Raw genomic sequence first — 25,387 nt, 5'->3', positions numbered from 1 at the left:
ATGAATGGGGCCATGTATCGTGAGATTTTGAGTGAAAACCTCCTTCCATCAGCAAGGGCATTGAAGATGAAGCGTGGCTGGGTCTTTCAGCATGACAATGATCCCAAACACACCGCCCGGGCAACGAAGGAGTGGCTTCGTAAGAAGCATTTCAAGGTCCTGGAGTGGCCTAGCCAGTCTCCAGATCTCAACCCCATAGAAAATATTTGGAGGTAGTTGAAAGTCTGTGTTGCCCAGCAGCAGCCCCAAAACATCACTGCTCTAGAGGAGATCTGCATGGATGAATGGGCCAAAGTACCAGCAACAGTGTGTGAAAAACATGTGTAGACTTACAGAAAACGTTTGACCTCTGTCATTGCCAACAAAGGGTATATAACAAAGTATTGAGAAACTTTTGTTAATGATTTTTTTTCTCATTTTGTCTGTCATGGTTGAAGTGTACCTATGATGAAAATTACAGGCCTCTCTCATCTTTTTAAGTGGGAGAACTTGCACAATTGGTGGCTGACTAAATACTTTTTTGCCCCACTGTATATATAACATTTAAGTAATAAAACAAATCTAATATATACATATTTATGCTGTAGCAATAATAAATGTCCATGGGGAGGGGTTGGGGGGGGGGGGTCTGCAAGGGGGGCAGACAGGGAATATCAAGGACCCTAATGTTTTGAGAACATTTCAAGATTTGAAAGATGCATACACATTACCAGGCAACTCCTTTTTTCTACATTTACAACTGAGGTCATCTATGCTGGCCTATGGATTCCCTTGGAAGCCCAACTACCAAACCATCCAATGATGGCATTCATAAATACATTATCTGGACTCTATAATATAAAGGACTGATCTGTGTAATATATAAACAACTTTATATATTATACAGACAAAATACAACAATACGAAAAACTAAGCTTGTTCTGGGCTAGCCATTAAAATATGGTCCACAGATCTAATTTAATCTTAACCACGCTTTTAACTGGAACAGAATTTGGAAAAATATGACCTTAGCATCCCGTAATCCGAACCATCAATTTATACATTTTAAATTTGTTCAGACTGTATTTAACACCAAGGAAATGTTTTGCGATGAAATTGGCCCCAACTCCCCAACTGTTCATTGTGTCCCCTAAATCAGGTAGACACATTCCTTCATATGATGTGGGAGTGCCCTGCAGTTAAATTGTACTGGGGCAAAGTTACAAAATAAATTTAGAAGTGCATGAATTTAAATATTCAATGCTTTCTGTCTTTGATGTTACTTATTGATAGCCCCCTTGAATCTCTCAATCAAAAGATGAAGATTACTGTAGGCAGGCAACACTGATGCAAATAGTTTTTGGGCTCTAAGATGGCAACCACCTCACTGTCTCCCATTTAACCAGTGGATACAGTTACTATTAGAAGTTAAGACATTAGAATTATCGACAGTGAGAATGAATGGTGCTAGTCAAGGAACAATTGGGGGGGGGGTTGAGTCAGGGTTTCCTTTGTATGCTTTTATTTGTTTGTTTTTGACTGAACTAAATCAAACGTTGGTCACAAAAACAAATTGCGTCATAATGTGCTATGTGTTTGTTTTCTTATACAGGTACATCAATCACTCTTGTGCCCCGAACTGTGTCGCTGAGGTGGTAACCTTTGAAAGAGGTTATAAAATCATCGTCACCTCCAACCGCAGAATCGAGAAAGGAGAGGAGGTGTGTTCTTTTTCCTTTCAATTGGAAATCTCCTACTATGCTATGAGTGGCCTTTGCATTGTCATCACTATTTTCTCTGCATTATTTTCCAGCTGTGTTTTGACTACCAGTTTGACTGTGTGGACGGCCAACACAAGATCGCCTGTCACTGTGGAACAGCGGACTGCAGGAAAAGGATCAACTGAAAAAGAAAACAAAAATGACAAATGCATTCCTTTCCATATTATGCAGATGCCCTGATCTCTGTGTAGACAGAGAGGTGCTTCAGGCTGTCCTTTCTTAGAACGAGTGGAAGACCTGAGTAAACCCTGAGAGTGATGCATGGATGGAGTCCCATGTTTGGAAACAGACTGAAGATGGACAGGAGAGGACTTAGAAAGAGGTGAGCAGGAAGAAGCAACAGCAGATAGACGTGTGATTTGTGCCATATTACATGAGGCTGGGTTTTATTGCAAAGGCCTCTGTCAACGAGTGGATGCGTCTGTGTATTAGTGAGATGATATACAATAGGGTGCAGAAGAGAATCCACCAGCGAATGAGAAGAGAGCACTGTGTGGGTCACGGACCTTATTGGTTGTTAAGGGCAGGCCCTTTTGTTTAAAACTTTAAATGTAAAACTGTTTGACTAAATGTAGAATTCACTGAATGGGGAATGTACAGCAATGACTACAGCGAAGGGAATATTAACTTGCACTAAAAAAAAAGAGACACGTACACACAACTTTAAGATACTTGATTCCATGAGTCAGTTTTATCATAGGTTTCTGTCATGTGATTGGAGTGAAATTCGAGAGGACGTTTTGTATTTATTATTGAGTGAATGAATTTTATTGTCAAAATGACGAGACAGTAAAACGAAGGCTAAACTGATAGTTTTCTGAAGATTGAAGAAATGCTCTTACTTTTGTACAAATGTATATAAAGAAAAATATAGGAATAACTGACCAAATACTACCTTAACCTTCTCGATGTTTGGGTGTTTTTTTTTTTTTTGTCATTGCAATTTATTTAAGAAGGATGTCATGATATCAGTTTGAGAGTATATATTATGATTATTCTGTACAGAATTTGTAAAATAACCACAATAATTCAAAGTATTTTTGGTTTATTAAAAGTATGGTATTGTAGTGTAGTGTTTTTGTGATTTACACATACTTTGACCACTCAAAAAGAAATATTTTTGGTGACTAACGAGTGTAGAAAAGAGTCATTGGTTACAGAATTTCAAAATGGGAAAGACATCATTCTGACATCTTTGCTGTTAATCAGGTTTGATTTTATAGAACTGTGAATAAAGGTTTTTAAACCACCCAAACACAATTTTAACTTCTTTTTAACCCAAATAGGCATAGGAATACCACCTTGTTTTTGTGTTGTTTTTTTACATAGAAATTGTGTACAGACGTCCAATAACATTGCTTACTGCTTCAGGCGATTTGAAATTAAGGTGTACTGGGAAAAAATAATCATGTTTCTTGCAGAGGAAAAGGTTTGGACATTTGGTGGTGCTATATTTTGAAAAGAGAAATGTATCTGATATGGACACTTCACAAGCCACTTACAATAGTTAGAAAATGCAAGATGTTTTGCGTGCACAATTTCAAGTCGACTGTAAAATTTTGGAGACAGTCTTAGAACTTGTAATGTATATGGCATGGTATTTTTTTAACTTTCCGAAGACTCAATTGTATATATTTTCTCAATGAATGGTTGTAACAAAATTATTTCTTGGATATTTTTCTTCTCTTGTATAAAATGACATCATCCTGCCAGTGTGTTTGTGCTACATTTTTCTTGGTCCTGTAAAGTAGTCAATGTTTTTTGAAAACAGCCTTTTGAAGTGTACAGAGTAATGAGATTTGGAGTTTGTGTAATTGAATTTAGAAGCATTTACAAAATAAACTATTTTACATCTTAATTATTTGTTGTGTGCCATTTTGAAATCACACACATCTTACTGACCCATAGGACTGAACCCACTGGAGTAGAGTAATGTAGTTCACTGCTCAAGAAAGACACCCACTGGCCAAATAAGGTAACTTAATCAAATACAATTTTATTTCGTACATGCTTCAGAAACAACAGGTGTAGACTAACACTGAAATGCTTACTTACAGGTCACATCACTATTGCAGAGTTAAAGAAATCGTGACAAGGAAGAAATACACAATGATTAACGAATAAAAATAACATGGCTATGTACCAGGCTCGAGTCGATGTGCAGGGGTACGAGGTAATTGAGGTAGGTAATGTACAGTGCCTTCAAAGTATTTTCTTGATTCCAAATGGATAAAAAAATCTCATCCATCTACACACAATACCCTACAATGAAAGGCCAATCTAAAATGTGCAGTTTTGTCACAATGCAATGCCACTGATATCTCAACTTTTGAGGGAGCATGCAAAGTGCTGTTGCCAGAGAATTTAATGTTCATTTCTCTGCCATAAGCCACCTCCAACATTGTTTTAGAGAATTTGGCAGAACATCCAACTGACCTCAACCGTAGACCACGTGTAACCACGCCAGCCCAGGACCTCCACATACGGCTTCTTCAGCTGCGGGATCGTCTGAGACCAGCCACCCGGACAGCTGATGAAACTGGGTTTGCAAAACTAAAGAATTTCTGCACAAACTGTCAGAAACCGTCTCAGGGAAGCTCATCTGTGTGCTCTCGTTGTCCTCACCAGGGTCTTGACCTGTAACCAACTTCAGTGGGGAAATGCTCACTTTTGATGGCCACTGGCACGTTGGAGAAGTGTGCTCTTCACGGATGAATTCCAGTTTCAACTGTACTGGGCAGATGGCAGACAGAGTGAATTGCGTTGTGTGTGCTAGTGGTTTGCTGACATCAATGTTGTGAGAGTGCCCCATGGTGGCTGTGGGGTTATGGTATGGGCAAGCATAAGCTACGGACAACGAACACAATTGCATTTTATTGATGGCAATTTGAATGCACGTAACGAGATCCTGAGACCCATCTACCGCCATCATCTCAGGCTTCAGCATGATAATGCACGACGGCCCCATGTCGCAAGGATCTGTACACAATTCCTGGAAGCTGAAAATGTCTCAGTTCTTCCATGGCCTGCATACTCACCAGACATGTCACCCATTAAGCCTGTTTGGGACGCTCTGGATCAACATATACAACAGGGTATTTCAGTTCCCGCAAATATCAATCAACTTTGCACGTAGCCATTGAAGAGGAGTGGGACAACATTCCAAAGGCCACAATCAACAGACTGATCAACTCTATGCGAAGGAGATGTTTTGCACTGCATGAGGTAAATGGTGGACACCAGATGCTGAATGGTTTTCTGATCCACGCCCCTACCTATTTTTTCCATGACCAACAGATGCATATTTGTTTTCCCAGTCATGTGAAATACATAGATTAGGGCCTAATTTATTTATTTCAATTGACTTATTTCCTTATATGACCTGTAACTCAGTAAAATCTTTGAAATTGTTGCATGTTGTGTTTATATTTTTGTTCAGTATATGATGGTCTGCTTGAAACAAGTTGGTAATACAGACCGGGTCAGGGATAAAATGTCAGTGAAGACACTTGTCAGCTGGTCAGCGCATGCTCCGAGTATGTGTCCTGGTATTCCATCTGGCCCCGTGGCCTTGCAAACGTTAACTACATTGGCTTGCAAAAGTATTCACCCCCCCTGGCATTTTTCCTATTTTGTTGCCTTACAAACTGGAATTCAAATGGATTTGGGGGGTTTGTGTCATTTGATTTACACAACATGCCTACCACTTTGAAGCTGAAAAATGCTTTTTATTGTAAAACTTGAGCGTGCATAAGTCTGGGCGTTGACTAGGCCATTCCAAGACATTTAAATGTTTCCCCTTAAACCACTCACGTGTTGCTTTAGCAGTATGCTTAGGGTCATTGTCCTGCTGGAAGGTGAACCTCCGTCCGTCTCAAATCTCTGGAAGACTGAAACAAGTTTCCCTCAAGAATTTCCCTGTATTTAGCGCCATCCATCATTCCTTCAATTCTGACCAGTTTCCCAGTCCCTGCCAATGAAAAACATCCCCACAGCATGTTGCCGCAACCACCATTCTTCACTGTGGGGATGGTGTTCTCGGGGTAATGGGAGGTGTTGGGTTTGCGCCAGACATAGCATTTTTTCTTTAAGCAATGGCTTTTTTTCTGGCCACTCTTCCGTAAAGCCCAGCTCTGTGGAGTGTACGACTTAAAGTGGTTCTATGGACAGATACTCCAGTCTCCGCTGTGGAGCTTGTGCAGCTCCTTCAGGGTTATCTTTGGTCTCTTTGTTGCCTCTCTGATTAATGCCCTCCTTGCCTGGTCTGTGAGTTTTGGTCGGCGGCCCTTTCTTGGCAGGTTTATTGTAGTGCCATATTCTTTCAATTTTTTTTATAATGGATTTAATGTTCAAAGTTTTCGATATTTTTTTTTATAACCCAACCCAGATCTGTACTTCTCCACAACTTTGTCCCTGACCTGTTTGGAGAGCCCTTGCTTAGTGGTGTTGCAGACTCTGGAGCCTTTCAGAACAGGTGTACATATACTGAGATAATGTGAGAGATCATGTGACACTTAGATTGCACACAGGTGGACTTTAACTAATTATGTGACTTCTGGAGGTAATTGGTTGCAACAGGTCTTATTTAGGGGCTTCATAGCAAAGGCGGTGAATACATATGCATGCACCACTTTTCTGTTTTTTTTTCTTTTTTTTTTCCTTTCACTTCACCAATTCTGACTATTTTGTATATGTCCATTACATGAAATCCAAATAAAAGTATATTTCAATTACACGTTGTAATTTGAATACTTTTGCAAGGCAATGTACTTTAAAGGTCTTTCTCACATCGGCTACAGAGAGCGAGATCCCACAGTCATCTATAACAGCTGGTGCTCTCATGCATGGTTCAGTCTTGCTTGCCTCAAAGCGAGCAAAGGAGGAATTTAGCTCATCTGGTAGGCGTGCGTTGCTGGGCAGGTTGCGGCTGGGTTTCCCTTTTTAGTCAGTGATAGTTTGCAAGCCCCGCCACATCTGTCGAGCATCAGAACCGGTGTAGTAGGATTCGCTCTTAGTCCTATATTGACACTTTGTCTGTTTAATGGCTCATCGGAGGTTGTAGCAGGATTTCTTATAAGCGTCTGTATTAGTGACCCGCTCCTTGAAAACAGCAGCTCTAGCCTTTAGCTCAGTTCGGAGGTTCCCTGAAATCCATGGCTTCTGGTTGGGGTATGTGTGTATGGTCACTGTGGGGATGACTCTGTCGATGCACTTATTAATGAAGCCTGTGACCAATGTGGTAAACACCCTCAATGTTATTAGATGAATCCCGGAACATACTCCAGTCTGTGCTAGCGAAACAGTCCTGTAGCTTAGCATCCACTTTATCTGACCACTTCCGTATTGAACGTGTCACTGGTACTTCTTGTTTGAGTTTTTGCTTGTAAGCAGGAAGCAGGAGGATAGAGGTATGGTCTGATTTGCCAAATGGAGGGCGAGGGAGGACTGCAGCTCCACTCTTTGGTCATCATCACCATACACATTTTGTTCATATTAATTTCTTCATATATTCTTTAGCAACTGATAACATATACAGATACGAATATCATCAACAGAAGTATGGCCTGCCATGAATAGTGTTTAAATCTATAAACAAACTGAAACAAGAGCTGTTGGATGTTTCTGCAAAAACATTAGTGTAATGGAAACCAATTAGATGAAGGGAACAAAACCTTTTCTCAGTAGAGGGAGAGAGAGAGAGCAAGGACCAGAGCGGAATGGGAACGGATGACTCATGGCTCACGCATCATCCGCATAAGCACCAGATGGACTGAGAAAGATGGGCTATGAGATCTGCCTCGCTATTCAAATGTTACACTCTTAGAAAAAAGGTGTTACATAGAACCTAAAAGGGTTCCTCAGCTGTCCCCATAGGAGAACCCTTTGAAGAACCCTTTTGGTTCCAGGTAGAAAATGTTGAGTTTCATGGAGAACCCTTTCCTCAGAGGGTTCTACATGAAACCCCAAAAGGGTTCTACCTCAAACCAAAAAGGGTTGTCCTATGGGGACAGCCGAAGAACCCTTTTTTCTGCATGTAGCAACAAAATATCCAACTAGAGGCTGCTTGTTTTGCTTAACCCACCACTGCATGTAAGAGAGAGAGAGTTAAAGAAAGATAAATTGTAAAGTACAGTACAGATACCCCCCAAAACTACTTAAAGCTGCAATATGTAACTTTTTGGGCGACCCGACCAAATTCACATAGAAATATGTGTTACAGATCTCTCTCATTGGAAGCAAGTCTAAGAATCGATAGATCTGTTCTATGTGCGCTAATTCTATGCTTGCTGTTCTTAAGCTTTGTTTTTGCATGTTTTACTTTCGGTTTTGAACATCAGCTGAAAATAATATATTTTTGGTTATGGAAAATATATTTCACAGTGGTTTAGATGGTACAATGATTATCTACACTATACTTGCTTGTTTTGTTACATAATCTGAAATTAGGCTAATTAATGTAATTTTAGCAACCAGGAAATGGAGGAGCAATTTCTGCGTAGTGCATCTTTAAGTAATACTACTAAGTCGTTTTTATTAGTTACTTTACACCACTGTATGTGTGTGTATATGTGTTTTCCAGTTCGATCACTGACCCCTTGGCTTGATTCCTACCCCTTTCTGGGTTTGGAGATCTAAAGTGATCAGACAATGAAAGTCCCCATCCCCAACACGGCCCTTTGAATAAAATGTGATGCTCTGCTTTATCTATCCAGTCTTTTGATATTTATGGGAGAAATGGAGATGGTATAACCTAGAGAAGGAGTCAAGGAGATAAGAACCATAATGAAACCAGGAGCTTATTCATTCCACCGATTCTGTTACAAAACGTTTCTTAAACGGAAACAAAACTATAGTTTTAGTTGCAAGTGTTTGGACTAATGATTACACAGCCTAGTTTCATAGACTAGACGTAACATAGTAAATGTAAATTCGAGAAACTCAAATTGATATGTTACATTTGGTATGGTTACATAAGAAAAAAGGCGAGGGGTTTGTTGCATTGGACTGATGAGTGGGCGTATAATGCAAACTTCTATCAACCCAAAGGATACGTGTTCGAATCTCATCATGGACAGCATTAGCAATTTAATTTGCAACTTTGCAAGGACATACTACTTTTTTGCTCTTTTGCAACTGCTTAGCATGTTAGCTCACCTTAACCCCTAACCTAGCCACCTAGCTAACATTAGCCGAAACAAATTGTAATTTGTAGCATATTGTTGTGTTTTGCATCTGTTGCAGTTAACAAACCGTTAACGTACCCTCCTCACAGCATCTAGCTAGTCTGCCTCACCACAGTTAGCTTGCTAGCGTTAGTTCAACTTAACTATACTTAATGGATGCTCTTTGTGTATTCTGGTCAACTCCTCGATGGTGGATGGTGGCAGGAGTTGAAGGACACAACTCTTTTGTGCTGTTTATTAAGAACTTGACATACAACACAGACTGACTAGCTCCAGCACAAAGAAGTATACTGAACAAAAATATAAACGCAACATGCAACAATTTCAAATATTTTGCTGAGTTACAGTTCATATAAGGAAATCAGTCAATTGAAATAAATATGCCCCTAATCTATTGATTTCACATAATTGGGCAGGGGTGGAGCCATGGGTGAGCCTGAGAGGGCATAGGCCCACTCACTGGGGAGCCAGGCCCTGCCAATCAGTTTTTACCCACAAAACTACTTTATTACAGACAAATACTCCTCATCTCAGGAAACATGGGACTAGCACAGGACCAGTATTTGACCCTAGTGACAAAATTAAGAAAATTAGAAGGGTTGGGGGGTTATTTCGGCAAGGCCATTTTCTAGAGTCAAATACTTTCTGTGGGACATACTACTTATATGTGTGTGTGTGTGTGGGGGGGGGGGTCTTTCTATAGAACAAACTTCACGTAAGGATTGGCAGCCGAAATTAATCATTCATGTATGTGTATTATATTAAACATAGAGGAGGGAGTATGTAGGCAAGCAATAAACATTTCAGAACTACTAGTCGAATAAGACATGGGAGAGATGACGAATTTTGGCAAAGATATGTATTTATAGACTTAATACACTTGAAACAAATAGCCAAATCGAAAACTGCAGACATTACTAGTGCCTACCCCGCGATAAAACCGTCATAAAAAACGTGTTCATTGACAGCTGCCTTGAAGGACACAAATAGAAAAATGCTTTCTGCTACTAAAATCAGTGAAATGTAGGCTAAACTGACAATGGAGTGAAGAGCAGAAATCTCAACTGGCAAGCAAGTCGCAGCAATGAAGAATTGGGTGCGTGCGAGTTCACGCGAAGGGGGGGGGGGGGGGGGGGGGGTGGGGGATTCTGTCAGGTGGAGATGTTCGGCACCACACCTGCAACCTGAAGTTTAAACAAGTGTGCAAACAATATAAACACAGAGCTCTCATCTGATTGGCCAGTAAGCCATCAATCATAGGCGTAACAAGATAGGGATCGCCACTCATAACAATATCATACGTTTTGCAAATTGGTACATATTGTACGAATTACAGTTCCTAACATATCATATGCATTGTAATTCGTAAGATACCATACAACATGAATGAGGGACATCCACAAATAAATACATACCATACGAAACTTAACATATCATAGCCTACTAATTGGAGTGTTCCAGAGTTGCGTTTACTATTTTAAGTGTATCTCTGAGTCAAGGCAAGGTTGTAGCACACCCTATGTTTTATGTTGAAACAGCACGCTCAGTCTCGGTGATGTCAATACAGCGGTAGGTAGGCCTAATGCGTCGGTAGTGCAGTATACTTCCTGGTAAATTAACCAATTTCTTTGAAAGAACTTTGACTTGAAACTTATTTTTACACATAAAGACGTATGGCATATGCCACGCAATTTACCCAAACTTGATCTTGCTCGTTAAAAATAAAGAAAATAGCATTAATAGTCTGAAAATGGGGAGCACGGTGATGGAGTCTAACGAGAAGGATAACTCGAAGAAAAAGGGAATCCTACGCATAAATATGCCAGTAAGTTCCTAAATTATATACGGTGTGTGAGATCTATGGGTATTTGTTACTGTGGCATTGTGTCAAGAGCCGACGATGTGGGCGTTTATTATAACAGTGAGATTAATGCAGTAGGCTACGTTAGTGTGTTTGGGCCACAATGTTGCAAAAGATATTGCAACTTCAGCTATGCGCGGGTATCAGCGTTGTTACTGTACGTCAATCCACATGGGCATCCTTTCCAGTTGACAGCATCTAGTCCTCACATTTGAGGTCATGGGGTTTTTTTTTATAGCCTTTTATGTTTTAATTACATCATAATAAAAAACAACACTGCTGTTTTATTTGATTAATATCTTAACACACCAGCATTGTTCTTTTCCATTCTTGCATGAACTGGAATATTAGAAACAGGCTAATGGAAGTTAAGAGTACGAGTTGGCTTGTTGTTAAGAGTTGACAAGTTGGCTTGTGGGCAATAAGATATCTGATGTTGTCGTTTACAAATGTGAAGAAGAAAAAAAAGATACAAAAATTGTAAGAAAAGGAAGCTAGGCAAACAGCTGGAAGGAAACACTGATCTGTTCTCTGCTCTGCTCTAAACCACTAAGTCATGATTCATTATGGGTGCCTGCATCTTAACTAGGGCCAACACGGAGGAGAGAGCGGAGGAGTCATGATTAATTGGGTTTCAGAGTATTATTCTGGTTTCTCTCACGTCATGTTCTCTGTGCTCAAGTTAACGAAGTTACTCGCATTAGCATCATATCAGCCTGGTTTAACCTGAAACAATGCTGAACAGTGAGCACAGTGTTAAGTCTGTTTTTTAATATATTTTTTTTATTTAACCAGGAAAAGCCCATTGAGACCCAGTCTCTTTTTCAAGGGAGACCTGGCCAAGAAGGCAGCAACAATCAATGCATTACAGAATTAAAACATACAATAATACAATACAACATGATCCAGCCCCCCCAAAAAACATTTACACTCCTCCATAAGAGTCTCCATCAATATTTTAAATTCATTCAGTGGCACTAACATATCTAGATAAGGCATGGATTGTAGACTATTCCATGCCTCTGGTGTGCAAGAAGAGAAGGCAGTCTTCCCTAATACTGTGAATGTCCTGAGGACTTTATTAAGTAGCAACCCCCTAGCAGGTATGGTAACTGCTGGTGGTGAAGGAGACCAGACTACAGAGGTAAAGATGGAGTTTACCCAAAAGGGCTTTGTAGATGAACACATACAAATGTAGCTTTCTGAGCATATAAAGTGAGGTTCAACCTACCATTTGATACAAGGTGCAATGGTGGGTGACTTGGCATTTGTAATAAAGTGCAAGGATGCATGATCAACAGAGTCCAGTCTCTGTAAGACAGAGGAGGCAATTACTTTGTCACATAGGACCATGAAGGTTCGGATAGCTTTTTTCCCTTAATAAATAACATTATCACTTAACTGCATTTTGTGTTTACTTGGGTTATCTTTGTGTAATATTACAATTGGTTTGATCTGAAACATTTAAGTGTGACAAATGTGCAAAAAAATAAGAAATTAGAAAGGGGGCAAATACTTTGTCACAGCACTGTAGATGTAAGTTTGCTGGTTCCATCCCATTTCCCAAATCATTAATAAAAATTGAGAACAACAAAGGAGCTAAAATGGAACCCTGGGGCACACCTCTATTAATCTCAAGAAAGCTAGACTTGTAATTGTTAGTATATACACATTGTGTTCTGTCATAAAAATTATTCCTAAATCAATTTACTTCCCCTTCACTGAGACCAATGTTGCTGAGTCTAGCTAGCAACAATTCATGGCCAACTGAATCAAATGCCTTAAATCCACAAACAGGATCACAATTAAGGTGCTGGCAGGCTAGCATCATATGGGTTGTCTTTGGGTGCGTTTGTGAATTCAGAGAGTTGTCAGATTGTCAATTCGTAAATTCAGAACGGTGGGTTCTCGGACTGTTCAGAGTGCACCCTAGAGGCTCTGTCAGAGGAGTAGGGTTGATACAAGCGTTCTGACCTCACAATGGCAGTCAAGGACTAAAGCTAACTGGCTAAAGTTGGTGAGCTTGCTAGCTACTTCCAGACACAAATGAGAGAACACCTCACTCTGACCATTTTAGGTCAGCACCTCCGGAGTAAATGTTAGTTGGCTTGTCCTAGCCAATCATTCAAAGTTAGAGACAGCAGGTGCGGTACAGAGAGAGTCCAAAATAGCAGGTCCGGAACAAGGTAGCAGTGAACAGGTCAGGGTTCCATAGCCGCAGGCAGAACAGTTGAAACTGTAGCAGCAACATGACCAGGTGAACTGGGGTCAGCAAGGAGTCATCAGGCCAGGTAGTCCTGAGGCATGGTCCTAGGGCTCAGGGCCTCTGAGAGAAGAGCGAGAAAATAAAATTAAGAATTAGAGAGAGCATACTTAAATTCACGCAGGACACCGGATAAGACCGGAGAAATACTCCAGATATAACAGACTGATCCTAGCCCCCCGACAAACTATTGCAGCATAAATACTGTAGGCTGAGACAGGAGGGGTCGGGAGACACTGTGGCCCTGTCCGACGATACCCTCGGACAGGGCCAAACAGACAGGATATAACCCCACTCACTTTGCCAAAGCACAGCCTCCACACCACTAGAGGGATATCTTCAAGCACCAACTTACCATCCTGAGACAAGGCCGAGTATAGCCCACAATCTCCCCCACGGCACGAACCCGAGGGGGGCGCCAACCTGGACAGGAAGATCACGTCAGTGACTCAACCCACTCAAGTGACGCACCCCTCCTAGGGATGGCACGGAAGAGCACCAGTAAGCCAGTGACTCAGCCCCCGTAATAGGGTTTGAGGCGGAGAATCACAGTGGAGAGAGGGGAACCTGCCAGGCAGACACGACAAGGGTGGTTCGTCGCTCCAGTGCCTTTCCGTTCAGCTTCATACCCCTGGGCCAGACTACACTCAATCATAGGACCTACTGAAGAGATGAGTCTTCAATAGACTTAAAGGTCGAGACCGAGTCTCCGTCTCTCACATGGATAGGCAGACCATTCCATAAAAATGGAGCTCTATAGGAGAAAGCCCTGCCTCCAGCTGTTTGCTTAGAAATTCTAGGGACAATAAGGAGGCCTGCATCTTGTGACCGTAGCGTACGTGTAGGTATGTACGCAAGGCGCAAAACGGAAAGATAGGTAGGAGCAAGCCCATGTAATGCTTTGTAGGTTAGCAGTAAAACCTTTAAATCAGCCCTAGCTTTTACATGAAGCCAGTGTAGAGAGGCTACCACATTTTTTGGGGTTCTAGTCAAGATTCTAGCAGCCGTGTTTAGCACTAACTGAAGTTTATTTAGTGCATTATCCGGGTAGCCAGAAAGTTGAGCATTGCAGTAGTCTAATCTAGAAGTGACAAAACCATGGATACATTTTTCTGCATAATTTTTGGACAGAAAGTTTATGATTTTTGCAATGTTACGAAGATGGAAAAAAGCTGTCCTTGAAATATTATTGATATGATTGTCAAAAGAGAGATCAGGGTCCAGAGTAACGAGGTGACTGTACAACCATCAAGATTAATTGGCAGATCCAACAGAAGATCTCTTTGTTTCTTGGGACCTAGAACTAGCGTCTCTGTTTTGTCCGAGTTTAAAAGTAAAACATTTACCTTCATCCACTTCCTTATGTCTGAAACACAGGCTTCCAGGGAGAGCAATTTTGGGGCTTCACCATGTTTCATCTAAATGTACAACTGTGTATTGTCCGCATAGCAATGAAAGTTAACATTTATGTTTCCGAATGACATCACCATGAGGTAAAATATATTGTGACAACAATAGTGGTCCTAAAATGGAACCTTGATGAACACCGAAATTTACAGTTGATTTGTCAGAAGATTGCGCGAGAAAACAGAGTGATGGCCTCTACTAAAAAGAGGAGGATCCGATCAACTTTCTATAGGCTAGGCTTACAGCAGGAATATAGCCTACCTGGCTGGCAAGAAAATTAACCACGGGAAAAGCGTCCTCCATTCGCTATTTAAGTGCATAGATTACATGTATTGTTGGATGCATAATGGTCCATTCTAAATCCAAACAAATTTCACACATACACTAAATAATATATGTAAAGATTAAATCAAGAATAGTCATTTGGGTGACTATTAGCCAATCACTTGTGAATTATATATTATCACTTGTGAATGATGCCCAGCTTAAGAAACAATGCTGGTTGTTGGTTAGTCCTACTCATCTTGTTGGCTGACGAAAAGTGAATGTGGACAGTTCTTCCAATATCTTCAATATGCACCTCGGATAAGGACGCGCACAGTTGCGTCCCGGATGTGTCTGTCTTCACTAGAAGCCTGTGAGATTGACCTGATCACCGTTGTGCCCACAAAAGGCATGGATTTTTTTTAGGGTGCATTACAGCCACACGAAGGGAGTGCAGTCGGGAAATTCTAGGCATTATCAAGTGCTTGTGAAATTGTGAATGAGTAACTGATGTAGTGTGTACATCCTGCGCAAAAAAAACTAAGTAGAACTCATGCCTTTTCAAGCAACTTTTTTCAAATCATTATTAGAGTTGCATGATGAAGCCTTACAATGAATAAACATCTAAACATATAGCCCAACGTTACATTAATAACTCAAAATGAAGCATAGAGGAATGAATACCTATTTCTTTGTTAACCACTCAACACAGAATAGCCGTGTGCGCACTCCCTCATTGTTTGGGTAAAATATATTTTCTATTTTATTTAGCTTTGTTCAATTGTATTCTTCATACTATAAAATAATGCCACAGAATTCTAAGAAAATCTTGTCGGCTAAATTAACTAGTGTAGCCCACAGCCATATGGCATAGCCAGATCAGGACCTAACATAAGGACAACTCACAGTATGCTATTCTGTTAATCTGAAATAGACTACATTTTCTTCATATTATTCTTTTTTTAGCCCTGTCTAAAATAAATAATGGATTTATTGTGAAGTGTAGGCTATATTACATGGATTAATTAGACTTTTTAAAATGTAGATGTTCCAAAGGTCTGCATCGGTGGGCTAGCCAGGAGATGCTAAATGTGTTTATGTTAATTAACGGTCAATGAGACGACCGTGAGACGACAGTTATTTGCTTGACAATCACTGGCTGCTGAAATTTCATGACCACCACAGCCCTATCCACACCCCTAAAATGTTTTAAATGTATCTGCGACCAACGGATGCACATCTGTATTCCCAGTCATGTGAAATCCATAGATTAGGATTTAATGAATTTTTTAAAATTGACTGATTTCCTTATGAACTGTAACTTTGAAATTGTTGCATGCTGCAATTACAGTGCATTCAGAAAGTATTCAGACCCCTTGACTTTTTCCACATTTTGTTACGTTACAGCCTTATTCTAAAATGGATTACATACATTTTTTTCCATCAATCTAAACACAATACCCCATAATAACCCCAGAAGCAAAAACAGGTTTTTAGACATTTTTGCAAATCTATATAAAAAACAAAAAACAGATACCTTATTTACATAAGTATTCAGACCCTTTGCAATGAGACTCAAAATTGAGCTCAGGTGTATCCTGTTTCCATTGATCATCCTTGGAGCCCACCTGTGGTAAATTCAATTGACTGGACATGATTTGGAAAGGCACACACCTGTCTATATAAGGTCCCACAGTTGATAGTGCATGTCAGAGCAAAAACAAAGCCATGAGGTCGAATTGTCTGTAGAGCTCCGAGACAGGATTGCGAGGCACAGACTTTGGAAATCTAGGGAAGGGTATCCAAACATTTCTGCAGCCAAGAACACACTGGCCTCCATCGTTCTTAAATGGAAGAAGTTTAGAACCACCAAGACTCTATGTAGAGCTGGCCGCCCGTCCAAACTGTGTAATCGGGGCAGAAGGGAGCTGACCAAGAACCGGATGGTCACTCTGACAGAGCTCCAGAGTTCCTCTGTGGAGATGGGAGAACCTTCCACAAGGACAACCATCTCTGCAGCACTCCATCAATCAGACCTTTATGGTAGAATGGCCAGCTGGAAAAGGCACATGACAGCCCGCTTGGAGTTTGCCAAAAGGCACCTAAAGATTCTCAGACCATGAGAAACAATATTCTCTGGTCTGATGACACCAAGATTGAACTTGTTGGTCTAAATGCCAAGCATCACGTCTGGAGGAAAACCTGGCACCATCCCTATGGTGAAGCATGGTGGTGGCAGTATCATGCTGTGGGGATATTTTTCAGTGGCATGAACTGGGAGACTATTCAGGATCGAGGGAACGATGAACAGAGCAAAAAGAGATCCTTGATGAAAACCTGCTCCAGAGCACTCAGGACCTCGGACTGGGGCGGAGGTTCACCTTTCAGCAGGACAACGACCCCAAGCACACAGCTAAGACAATGCAGGAGTGGCTTTGGGACAAGTCTCTGAATGTCCTTGAGTGGCCCAGCTAGAGCCCGATCTAATATCTATGGAGAAACCTGATAATAGCTGTGTAGCGACGCTCCCCATCCAACCTGACCGAGCTTGAGAGGATCTGTAGAGAAGAATGGGAGAAACTCCTTAAATACAGGTGTGCCAAGCTTGTAACGTCATACCCAAGAAGACTCGAGGCTGTGATCTCTGCCAAAGGTGCTTCATTGCGAGTGCTGGTGCATGTTGCTGCAGCTCATGTAGGTATTCTTTGGATGATAACCATCGTTGGAGCAGTCCCGTGCCTTTCCTTGCCCTTCCAGGAGTAATGTATGGATTAAAAAATACCTCTAGACATGTTTATACACATCTGCTTTTCCATGCAATTACATTGGTTTATTGCTACGAAATATTTCCTTTTCACCTTTGAAACCTGATGATTGGCATGCACAACTTGGATGTTCTACACTGATATACAATTATCACAATCTCCCTACCATCATATCTAAGCCAATATGACACCATAACAACTTGATTGGATCTACACAACACATTCCCTGCCTCTCGTCATGAGCTGCCAGTCCATGATCCCGGGCCAGATTAATCAAATCCGCTCTCTGCTTGCTTAAATTGTGTGCCATGCTATCCACAGTCAAAATAAAATGACATGCTTGCTAACTTGGTTAGCTATGTGATTAAATTAGTATTTTTCAACAAGTCAACTGTTTTTAGACTATTTAAACCAAGCAAGAGAAATAAACATTCAATCAGTACTGAGTGGATGAACAAAATCATTTTGGAACGAACACTTCTTCTTCTTCTTCTCTGTCGAAGTCAATGTTTTAGGAACAGAGTTCGTAGTGTAATGGTTTAGTTTCCTTCCGTGGATCTGAAGACTGTGGGTTCGCCTACCGTAGGATACATTTTTAACATTATTTTGTTCATAGTTTTGACAGCCCCCTCCCGACACACACTTATTTTCATTTATTAGGTGGCCTTTCGGTTCGTGGAGTGGCAGTGAGTGTGGTGGTGTGAACTACTGCATGCGTTTTGCTAGAACGGAGGTGAGACCAGCTCTCAGACTCAAGGAAGAGGTCGATGCACGCCATCTCTATGGTACTGCCCAGGGACACAGTGCTTTATGGCAGAGTGGCGGATTGCGGGACTGGCACAATTTCTCCCCTTTCCAACATAATCAATTACATGACCTAAACGCTGCCTGTTTCTGCATAATTCAAGCAGGCAATGAGCCGCGTCGGGTCTTTTTTTAAAAAATGGCCGGTGGGGAAGCGAAACTAATGCGTGATGGTGAGAAGGAGAGATGTCCTGTGGGAAAACTGATTTTTCCCCCACTCGATCTGTCCAACTTATCACCTTATCGCCTCTAAAATGTAAATAGAGTTTGTGTCATTACATACCTATTTACCTACCTACATACCTATTTCATTACTATTTCATTACATACCTATTTGAAGGTTTGTGTCGAATTTGAATCTGATTTTTAGGGCGGTGCTAAAGTGATCTTAGAATTAAACAGCGGCTTTGAGAATGATGATCGCATGCAATGATGCCGAAAAAAATGACTAGGTATCCCCCCTTACCCCATCACTGTCCATTTCTTGTTTTTAAACGATGAGAGAAGTGCTCCACCTGGTGGAGAGAGATTGTAAGACAGAAATAGTTGCTTTATGCCTACTGTACGTTACGGCATGACACGTCATGATGTAACAGAGGGTCCGTTTTTTCAACTTTTATCCAATACTATAGAGCCAATACCATGTCGATTAACACTTCAATAGAAACGTAGTTCATACCCCAGATTTTGAAGTCAACACAGTCGCTACAGTCCCATTAGTTTTCTTTGTAGCCTCGTTTGAATGTTGCGGTTGCGCACATTTGTACGGAATGGGGTGAGTTTACATTATGCTAATTCATTTGCACCCAGTTGACATAGTACTTCGCACACTATCAATACTTAAAATGTACTGTAGCTACTGTAATAGGTCAAAGCTGTGTGCTGGAAAACACATTAGCATTGTGATGCTAATGTCAGTTTCTTTTCTTTTTTGGCGTCAGACCAATGCCTACTTCTCACTTAAAACAGTTTTTTGTTGTTGTTTTTAATACAGAACAGTATGAGGAAACCCAATACTTGCTATGAGGAAGAATATAGGGTAAATATATTTCCTGGTTATGTCATGCCCCAGTAGTGGTTTAACATGTTTCTCCTCTTTTAGAGGTTAACATGTCTTGGAGGAAGCACATTTTGAAGTGTTAAAGATTGAACCTAAAACTGTAAATTACAGTAAATGGGCCAATCAATCACTGTCTGGGCGTAACAAAGATAGTCAAAATTGGCTAAAATGTTGACTACACTTAACGTATTGATGATGGTGTTGAGAAAGAAATGCTGCATGTCATAACATGCCTATTTGTTATTCTGAGGCATGTCCTGAATGTTAAGTGATCAGCCTTTAGTATTATCTCATTGACAGTTTGACACACGCCTTCCCTGTCTGTCTGCAGGACCTTAGGGCTTTTACCTCCCCCATACTGGATGCTGAGTCTGGTGGCTCGGAAAAGGATGGCTCTCCTAAGGTAAATTGTTTTCTTTTCATACTCGTGTTTACACACAATGAAATTACTCTTGACTAACAGCGTTGTGATTCTCACCTTTTTACCTTTCATTTTTATAGTTGTAGGTTATCTGAGCATCGTGTTTGGACACAGGCAGTGAGACAGTCAGACAATTATTGTTCCCGGAGCCCTCTGCTGTATTGAAAAGGGCTAAGGGGAGGGAGTGTCGTGGTACGGTTAAAGAAGTGGGTGGATGTCTGACAATCACCTGTGAAAATAGATCTCAAATGACAGTGGGTTTGTAGATGTCATGGTAGAGGCCCCTCTGGACATATGAAGGTTGTTCTGCAGAAGCTCAGGGTTATACTGAAAGATCAAACCAAACCGGATGAATGCAAGGTAATCATCAAATCTCATTTTATTCATCACATGCTTCGTAAACCACAGGTTTAGACTAACCGTGAAATGCTTACTTACAGACCCTTCCCAACAATGCAGAGAGGATGAAAATAGAGAAATATTAGAAAAAAAGTAATGACACGCAATAATAAATACACAATGAGTAACGATAACTTGGGGTACCAGTACTAAGTCAATTTTCAGGGGTACGAGGTAATTGAGGTAGATACAGGGCATTCGCAGTTTTCAGATCCCTTTACCACATTTTGTTACGTTACAGCCTTATTCTAAAATTGATTAAATTAAAATTTTTCCTCATCTTTCTATACACAATACCCCATAATGACAAAGTGAAAACAGGTTTTTAGATATTTTAGCAAATGTATTAAAATGTAAAAAAACTGATACCTTATTTACATAAGGATTCAGACCATTTGCTACCTGACTTGAAATTGAGCTCAGGTGGATCCTGTTTCCATTGATCATTCTTGAGATGTTTCTACACCTTGACTGGAGTCCACCTGTGGTAAATTCAATTGATTGGACATGATTTGGAAAGGCACACACCTGTCTATATAAGGTCCCACAGTTGACAGTGCATGTCAGAGCAAAAACCAAGCCATTAGGTCGACGGAATTGTCCGTAGAGCTCCGAGACAGGATTGTGCCGGCATTGATCTGGGGAATGGTAACACAAACTTTCTGCAGCATTGAAGATCCCCCAAAACACAGTGGCCTCCATCATTCTTAAATGTAAGAAGTTTGGAACCACCAACAGCTCTTCCTAGAGCTGGCTAGATTAAACCAAGATTTAAATCTTTGGCCTGAATGCCAAGGCTCGCGTCTGGAGGAAACCTGACACCATCCCTAAACCATCCCTGGGAATATTTTTCATTGGCAGGGACAGGAAGAATAGTCAGGATCGAGGGAAAGATGAACAGAGCAAAGTACAGAGAAATCCTGGATGAAAACCTGCTCCAGAGCACTCAGGACCTCAGAAGAAGACTCGGGGCTCTAATCTCTGCCAAAGGTGCTTCAAGAAAGTGCTGAGTAAAGGGTCTGAATACTTACGTAAATGAGATATTTCTGTTTTTTATTTTTAATACATTTACAAACATTTCTAAACTGTTTTTGCATTGTCATTACGGGGTATTATATGGGTTGATGAGGGGGAAAAACCTATTTAATCAATTTTAGAATAAGGCTGTAACAAAATGTGGAAAAAGTCAAGGGGTCTGAATAATCTCTGAATGCACTGTATGTGCATATAAATGAATAGGCAACAGGATATGTAATGAACAGTAGCAGCAGCGTATGTGATGACTAAAATAAAAGTTTGTGCGAAAAAGGTCAATGCAGATAGTCAGGGTAGCTATTTGGTTAACGATTGAACTATAAGCTGTTCAGGGTCGTTTTGGTTCCAGACTTGGTTCATCGGCACCGCTTGCCGTGCGGCAGAAGAGAGAACAGTCTATGACGGGGTGTTTGACTTATTTAAAATAGTAGAAAGTATGTATCAGAGCTGTTTAGACAACTTCTTGGTTGTGCGAGCTCTGGTTAGATTTGTCTCCTTTGGTTGTGAGTTTGGCAGTGATTTGGTTTTACCTCGTCCTTTTTCTATCATGTTTTTTTTCTACCAACTCCTTAGACTGTGGGTGAGGAAGTGCAAGGAGGCAGTCTCCAGACATGGGCGGATCAAATACAGGAAATTGATCCCTGCAAAGCAAGCTTCCTCTTTCCTCTCTGTCTTTACATTGTCTGAGTCAGTCTTTTCGTCCTTTCACTTATTTATTTTCACAACAACCTCAGTCTTTTCTCCGAATTCTTAAGATTTGATTGTTCTCATTTTTTCCTACTGTCCAGAGTATACTGTATGTAGTGAATGAACCACCTGTCTTTCCTCGTGTTTTGAATGAGCTGATAGATCTGCTGATAACTCTCCAAGGTGACTCGCTTGCCTAAACACGTTCTTTCGCAAGAAGTCGCTGCTAAATGAATAAAGGGGAAACACTAATGTGATAGCTCTGACTACATATGGTTTCATATCTCTCACAAAGAGAAGTGGCTTCACCCAAGCCCTGAACATCTCGCCTACAGATGCTGATATCAAGCCTTAGAAATTCCACTCAGGCTCTAATGCAAAAGACATCCAACAGAGACATTTTGTGCTGATGATGGACGTTGTGGTTTCTTTGATGACTGTAGTCCATAAAGCCTCTGTCATAGTATTTCCAGGTGTTATCCGCCTGGCTGTATAGTGACACTTTGTACACAAATACACTCATGCAAATACCTAGTTTATGTAAATGAAATTCCCTCACATCTCCTTTCTTCTATCTCAGGGAGAGGTCTGCTTTCACTCTGCCAGCCTAACTAAAGGACTCTTTGTGAGGGGTTGTGCTGCTGGTGTCAGCCAACCATCTAGTCCCATGTTTGCCCCTGCCCACTCCCAGTCTCAGACCAGTCCGGGCTCATCTAGAACCATCTTCCCCTACCCCTCCACCCACCAGGACCGCTCACCACCCAAGTCGCCCTGCCGCCTCAACTTCAGCGGTATCTTCCGCTCTTCATCCAACTCATCGTCCAACTCTAGCATCAAGCTCTTCTCTAGGACAAGGAAAGGTAATACAAGTAAATATATTTCAAAGAGCCGACTGTGGTTTCCAGTAGTTACATGCTGAAAAACCTCAAGACAGGAAGTTATCAGCATTATTTTGATCTTAGAATTTGATTCTGACAGAATTATCTATTGCTGAATATTGTGCACTGTTGTAATAATATAGAATAAATAGCATGGCAAACACCAGTAGCTCTTCAAAATAAAATAGTCACAACACTAAAACCCTATACAGTCACAGCACATTAGTGCTGAAATTCCCTGCAAGAGCTGTAGGGGGCAGCAGTCCCCTCCTTGAAAGCAAACTATGCAAACATCATCTCATTGCCTTGTCCTGAGAGTATTCTGGGTCTTTTAGCTTAGAGAGGGTCATACCATATTATTAGAGGACTAGACAGATGGGCTTCCTTCCTCGTTTAAACTCGTAACATCAGTGTCACTGTCAACTTCTTCTTGGGGTAAAAATATAGAAAGTGACAGAAACAAATAGGACTTTGTTTTGACTGATTTCTGGCTTTCATGGATGGACTCTAAAGCAAACATGTCAGATTGAGTTAATGTATTGTGCTGCTGGCCTCTGGGATTCATTGAACTAGAGTCCAAGCACATTTTTTCTAGCTGATGTTAACAGAATTTTCACAAGGACAAAATTATATTGTTATAATTACAAAATTACATGCAGTCAAGAACACAACACAATGGTAGTAATTTTGTAAGGGCTATTTTACCAAGAAGGAGAGTGGACTCCAGAGTGAAAGAAAAGCAGTCAGCAAGTGCTCAGCATATGTGGGAATTCCTGGTTGAGAGAATGCCACAAGTGTGCAAAGCTGTCATCAAGGCAAAGGGTGGCTAATTGAACAATCTCAAAATATATTTTAATTGGTTTAACACTTTTTTTGGTTACTACATGATTCCATATGTGTTATTTCATAGTTTTGATGTCTTCAACTATTATGCTACAATGTAGAAAATAGTTGTAAAAAGTATTTGAATGACAAGGTGTGTCCAAACCTTTGACCGGTAGTGTATTAGGCTTGCCATAACAAAGGGGTTGAATGCTTATTGACTCAAGATATTTCAGCTTTTCATTTTTACAAATTTCTAAAAACATAATTCCACCTCGACATTGAGTTATTGTGTGTAAGCCAGTGACACAAAACCTCAATATAACACATTTCAAATTCAGGGTGTAACACAAAATGTGGAACAATTCAAGGGGGGTGAATACTTTCTGAAGGCACTGTATGTGAAAACGATGCATTTCTACTTCATGTAGAAAAAAAATCTAAAGTTCAAAGTTATTCCTGCTGAAATCATCAAAAGCTGAAACATTTTAAAAACATGCATTTCAAATGCTGAAATTTCTGTTGACATGGGTAGCAAGAAAATACCCTCTGTCTAGAAATTTATTGCAGGTTTTAAAAATCAGTTTCTTACTTTTAATCCTACCCTGTGATGTCACCGATAAGCATTTTATTTCTTTAACCACAGATAATAGAAATGCGCCATTTCCACATATGAATACACTGGTATGATGCTGGAGATCATGTATTCCCAATCTGGGGTACGCGTACCCCCAGGGGGTATGCGTACCCTTGCAGAGAATGCCTGACAGCGCAAAGCTATCGGGGGTACGCCAAATAAATGTGATTCACATCAACAACATAAAATATAAAATAAATTATATTAAAAAAATAAATCAAACGATACGTTTATATTTTCCAACGGGACTATACATTAGAGTTTTTTTTTCCCCCTCGCCCAAGTAGCCTCGTTTCACTGCCAAAAATTCAATCAAACCATCTAGTGTTCAGCGAAATAACAACACAATGTCAAATACAGGTAGAGCGAGAATAAAGACTACTTTTGAGTAGTAAAACATGTATAAAAGTAACAGATACCATTAATAAGAAGCAGCTAGAAGCATCTTATATTGTGAGCTACCGATACTATTGGAGAGGACTTAATTCTTCCTGCTGCCGCAGATATGGCTGGGACAAAAGGCCAAAAAAAACTGACTTTCACGACGCATCAGTGACATGACAGGAGATGTTTTGAAACAATTACTGCTTCGCATACAAGCCAGTGAATTATATGCGTTACAGCTGGATGAGACAGATGTTGCGGGCCTGGCACAGCTCCTGGTATATGTTACGTTTATGGGGGGTCAATTAAAGAAGACATCTTCTGGAAACCAGGACAACATAAAATAATATTTTTAAAGTACTGGACAGCTTTGTGACATCAAATGGAGTTTGGTGGTCAAGATGTGTTGGTATCTGTACTGATGGAGCAAAAGCTATGACAGGGAGACATAGTGGAGTGGTAACGCGCGTGCAAGCAGTTGCTCCCGACGCCACTTGGGTACACTGCAGCATCCACCGAGAGGCTCTTGCTGCCAAGAGAATGCCTAGAGCTGAAAATACATTTTGGACACTACAGTGTAAGTGTTTAACTTTGTTAAAGCAAGGCCCCTGAACTCTTTTGTATTTTCTGCATTATGCAATGATATAGGCAGCGACCATGTAATGCTTTTAAAACATACAGAAATACGCTGGTTATCAAGGGGCAAAATATTGACACTTTTTTTTTTTAAATTGAGAGACGAGCTTAAAGTTCTCT

General features: G+C 40.6%; 2 protein-coding genes across 10 annotated transcripts in view; both read left to right on the top strand.

Annotated features, from left to right (window-relative positions):
* Positions 1-3,618, top strand: part of LOC110508653 (histone-lysine N-methyltransferase 2C) — a 138,344-nt gene extending 134,726 nt beyond the window's left edge. For all 7 annotated transcript variants that reach the window (XM_036966414.1, XM_036966417.1, XM_036966415.1 and 4 more), the window contains 2 exons: positions 1,592-1,700; positions 1,793-3,618. In XM_036966414.1, the coding sequence (XP_036822309.1) occupies positions 1,592-1,700; positions 1,793-1,885 (202 nt within the window). In that variant the 3' untranslated portion in view covers positions 1,886-3,618. The remainder of the gene's footprint in view (positions 1-1,591; positions 1,701-1,792) is intronic.
* Positions 3,619-10,464: 6,846 nt separating this feature from the next.
* The window catches only part of LOC100653470 (5'-AMP-activated protein kinase subunit gamma-2), a 56,399-nt gene continuing 41,476 nt past the window's right edge, over positions 10,465-25,387 (top strand). Inside the window, exons 1-3 of one of the 3 annotated variants that reach the window (XR_005040215.1) lie at positions 10,465-10,769; positions 19,700-19,771; positions 22,491-22,770. Coding sequence is in view for 2 of the 3 variants with exons in the window: in XM_036966449.1 (XP_036822344.1) it covers positions 10,695-10,769; positions 19,700-19,771; positions 22,491-22,770 (427 nt within the window). In the remaining variant the exon portion in view is untranslated. Of the gene's footprint in view, positions 10,770-19,699; positions 19,772-20,025; positions 20,150-22,490; positions 22,771-25,387 lie in introns of those variants that run through there. The other 2 variants (XM_036966449.1, XM_036966450.1) reach the window with 2 other exon arrangements.

Source organism: Oncorhynchus mykiss, chromosome 28, assembly GCF_013265735.2.
Source record: "Oncorhynchus mykiss isolate Arlee chromosome 28, USDA_OmykA_1.1, whole genome shotgun sequence".
NCBI classification, from domain to species: domain Eukaryota; kingdom Metazoa; phylum Chordata; class Actinopteri; order Salmoniformes; family Salmonidae; genus Oncorhynchus; species Oncorhynchus mykiss.
Note: the sequence above shows the minus strand (reverse complement) of the source record. Positions and strands in the feature narration are given on the sequence as shown.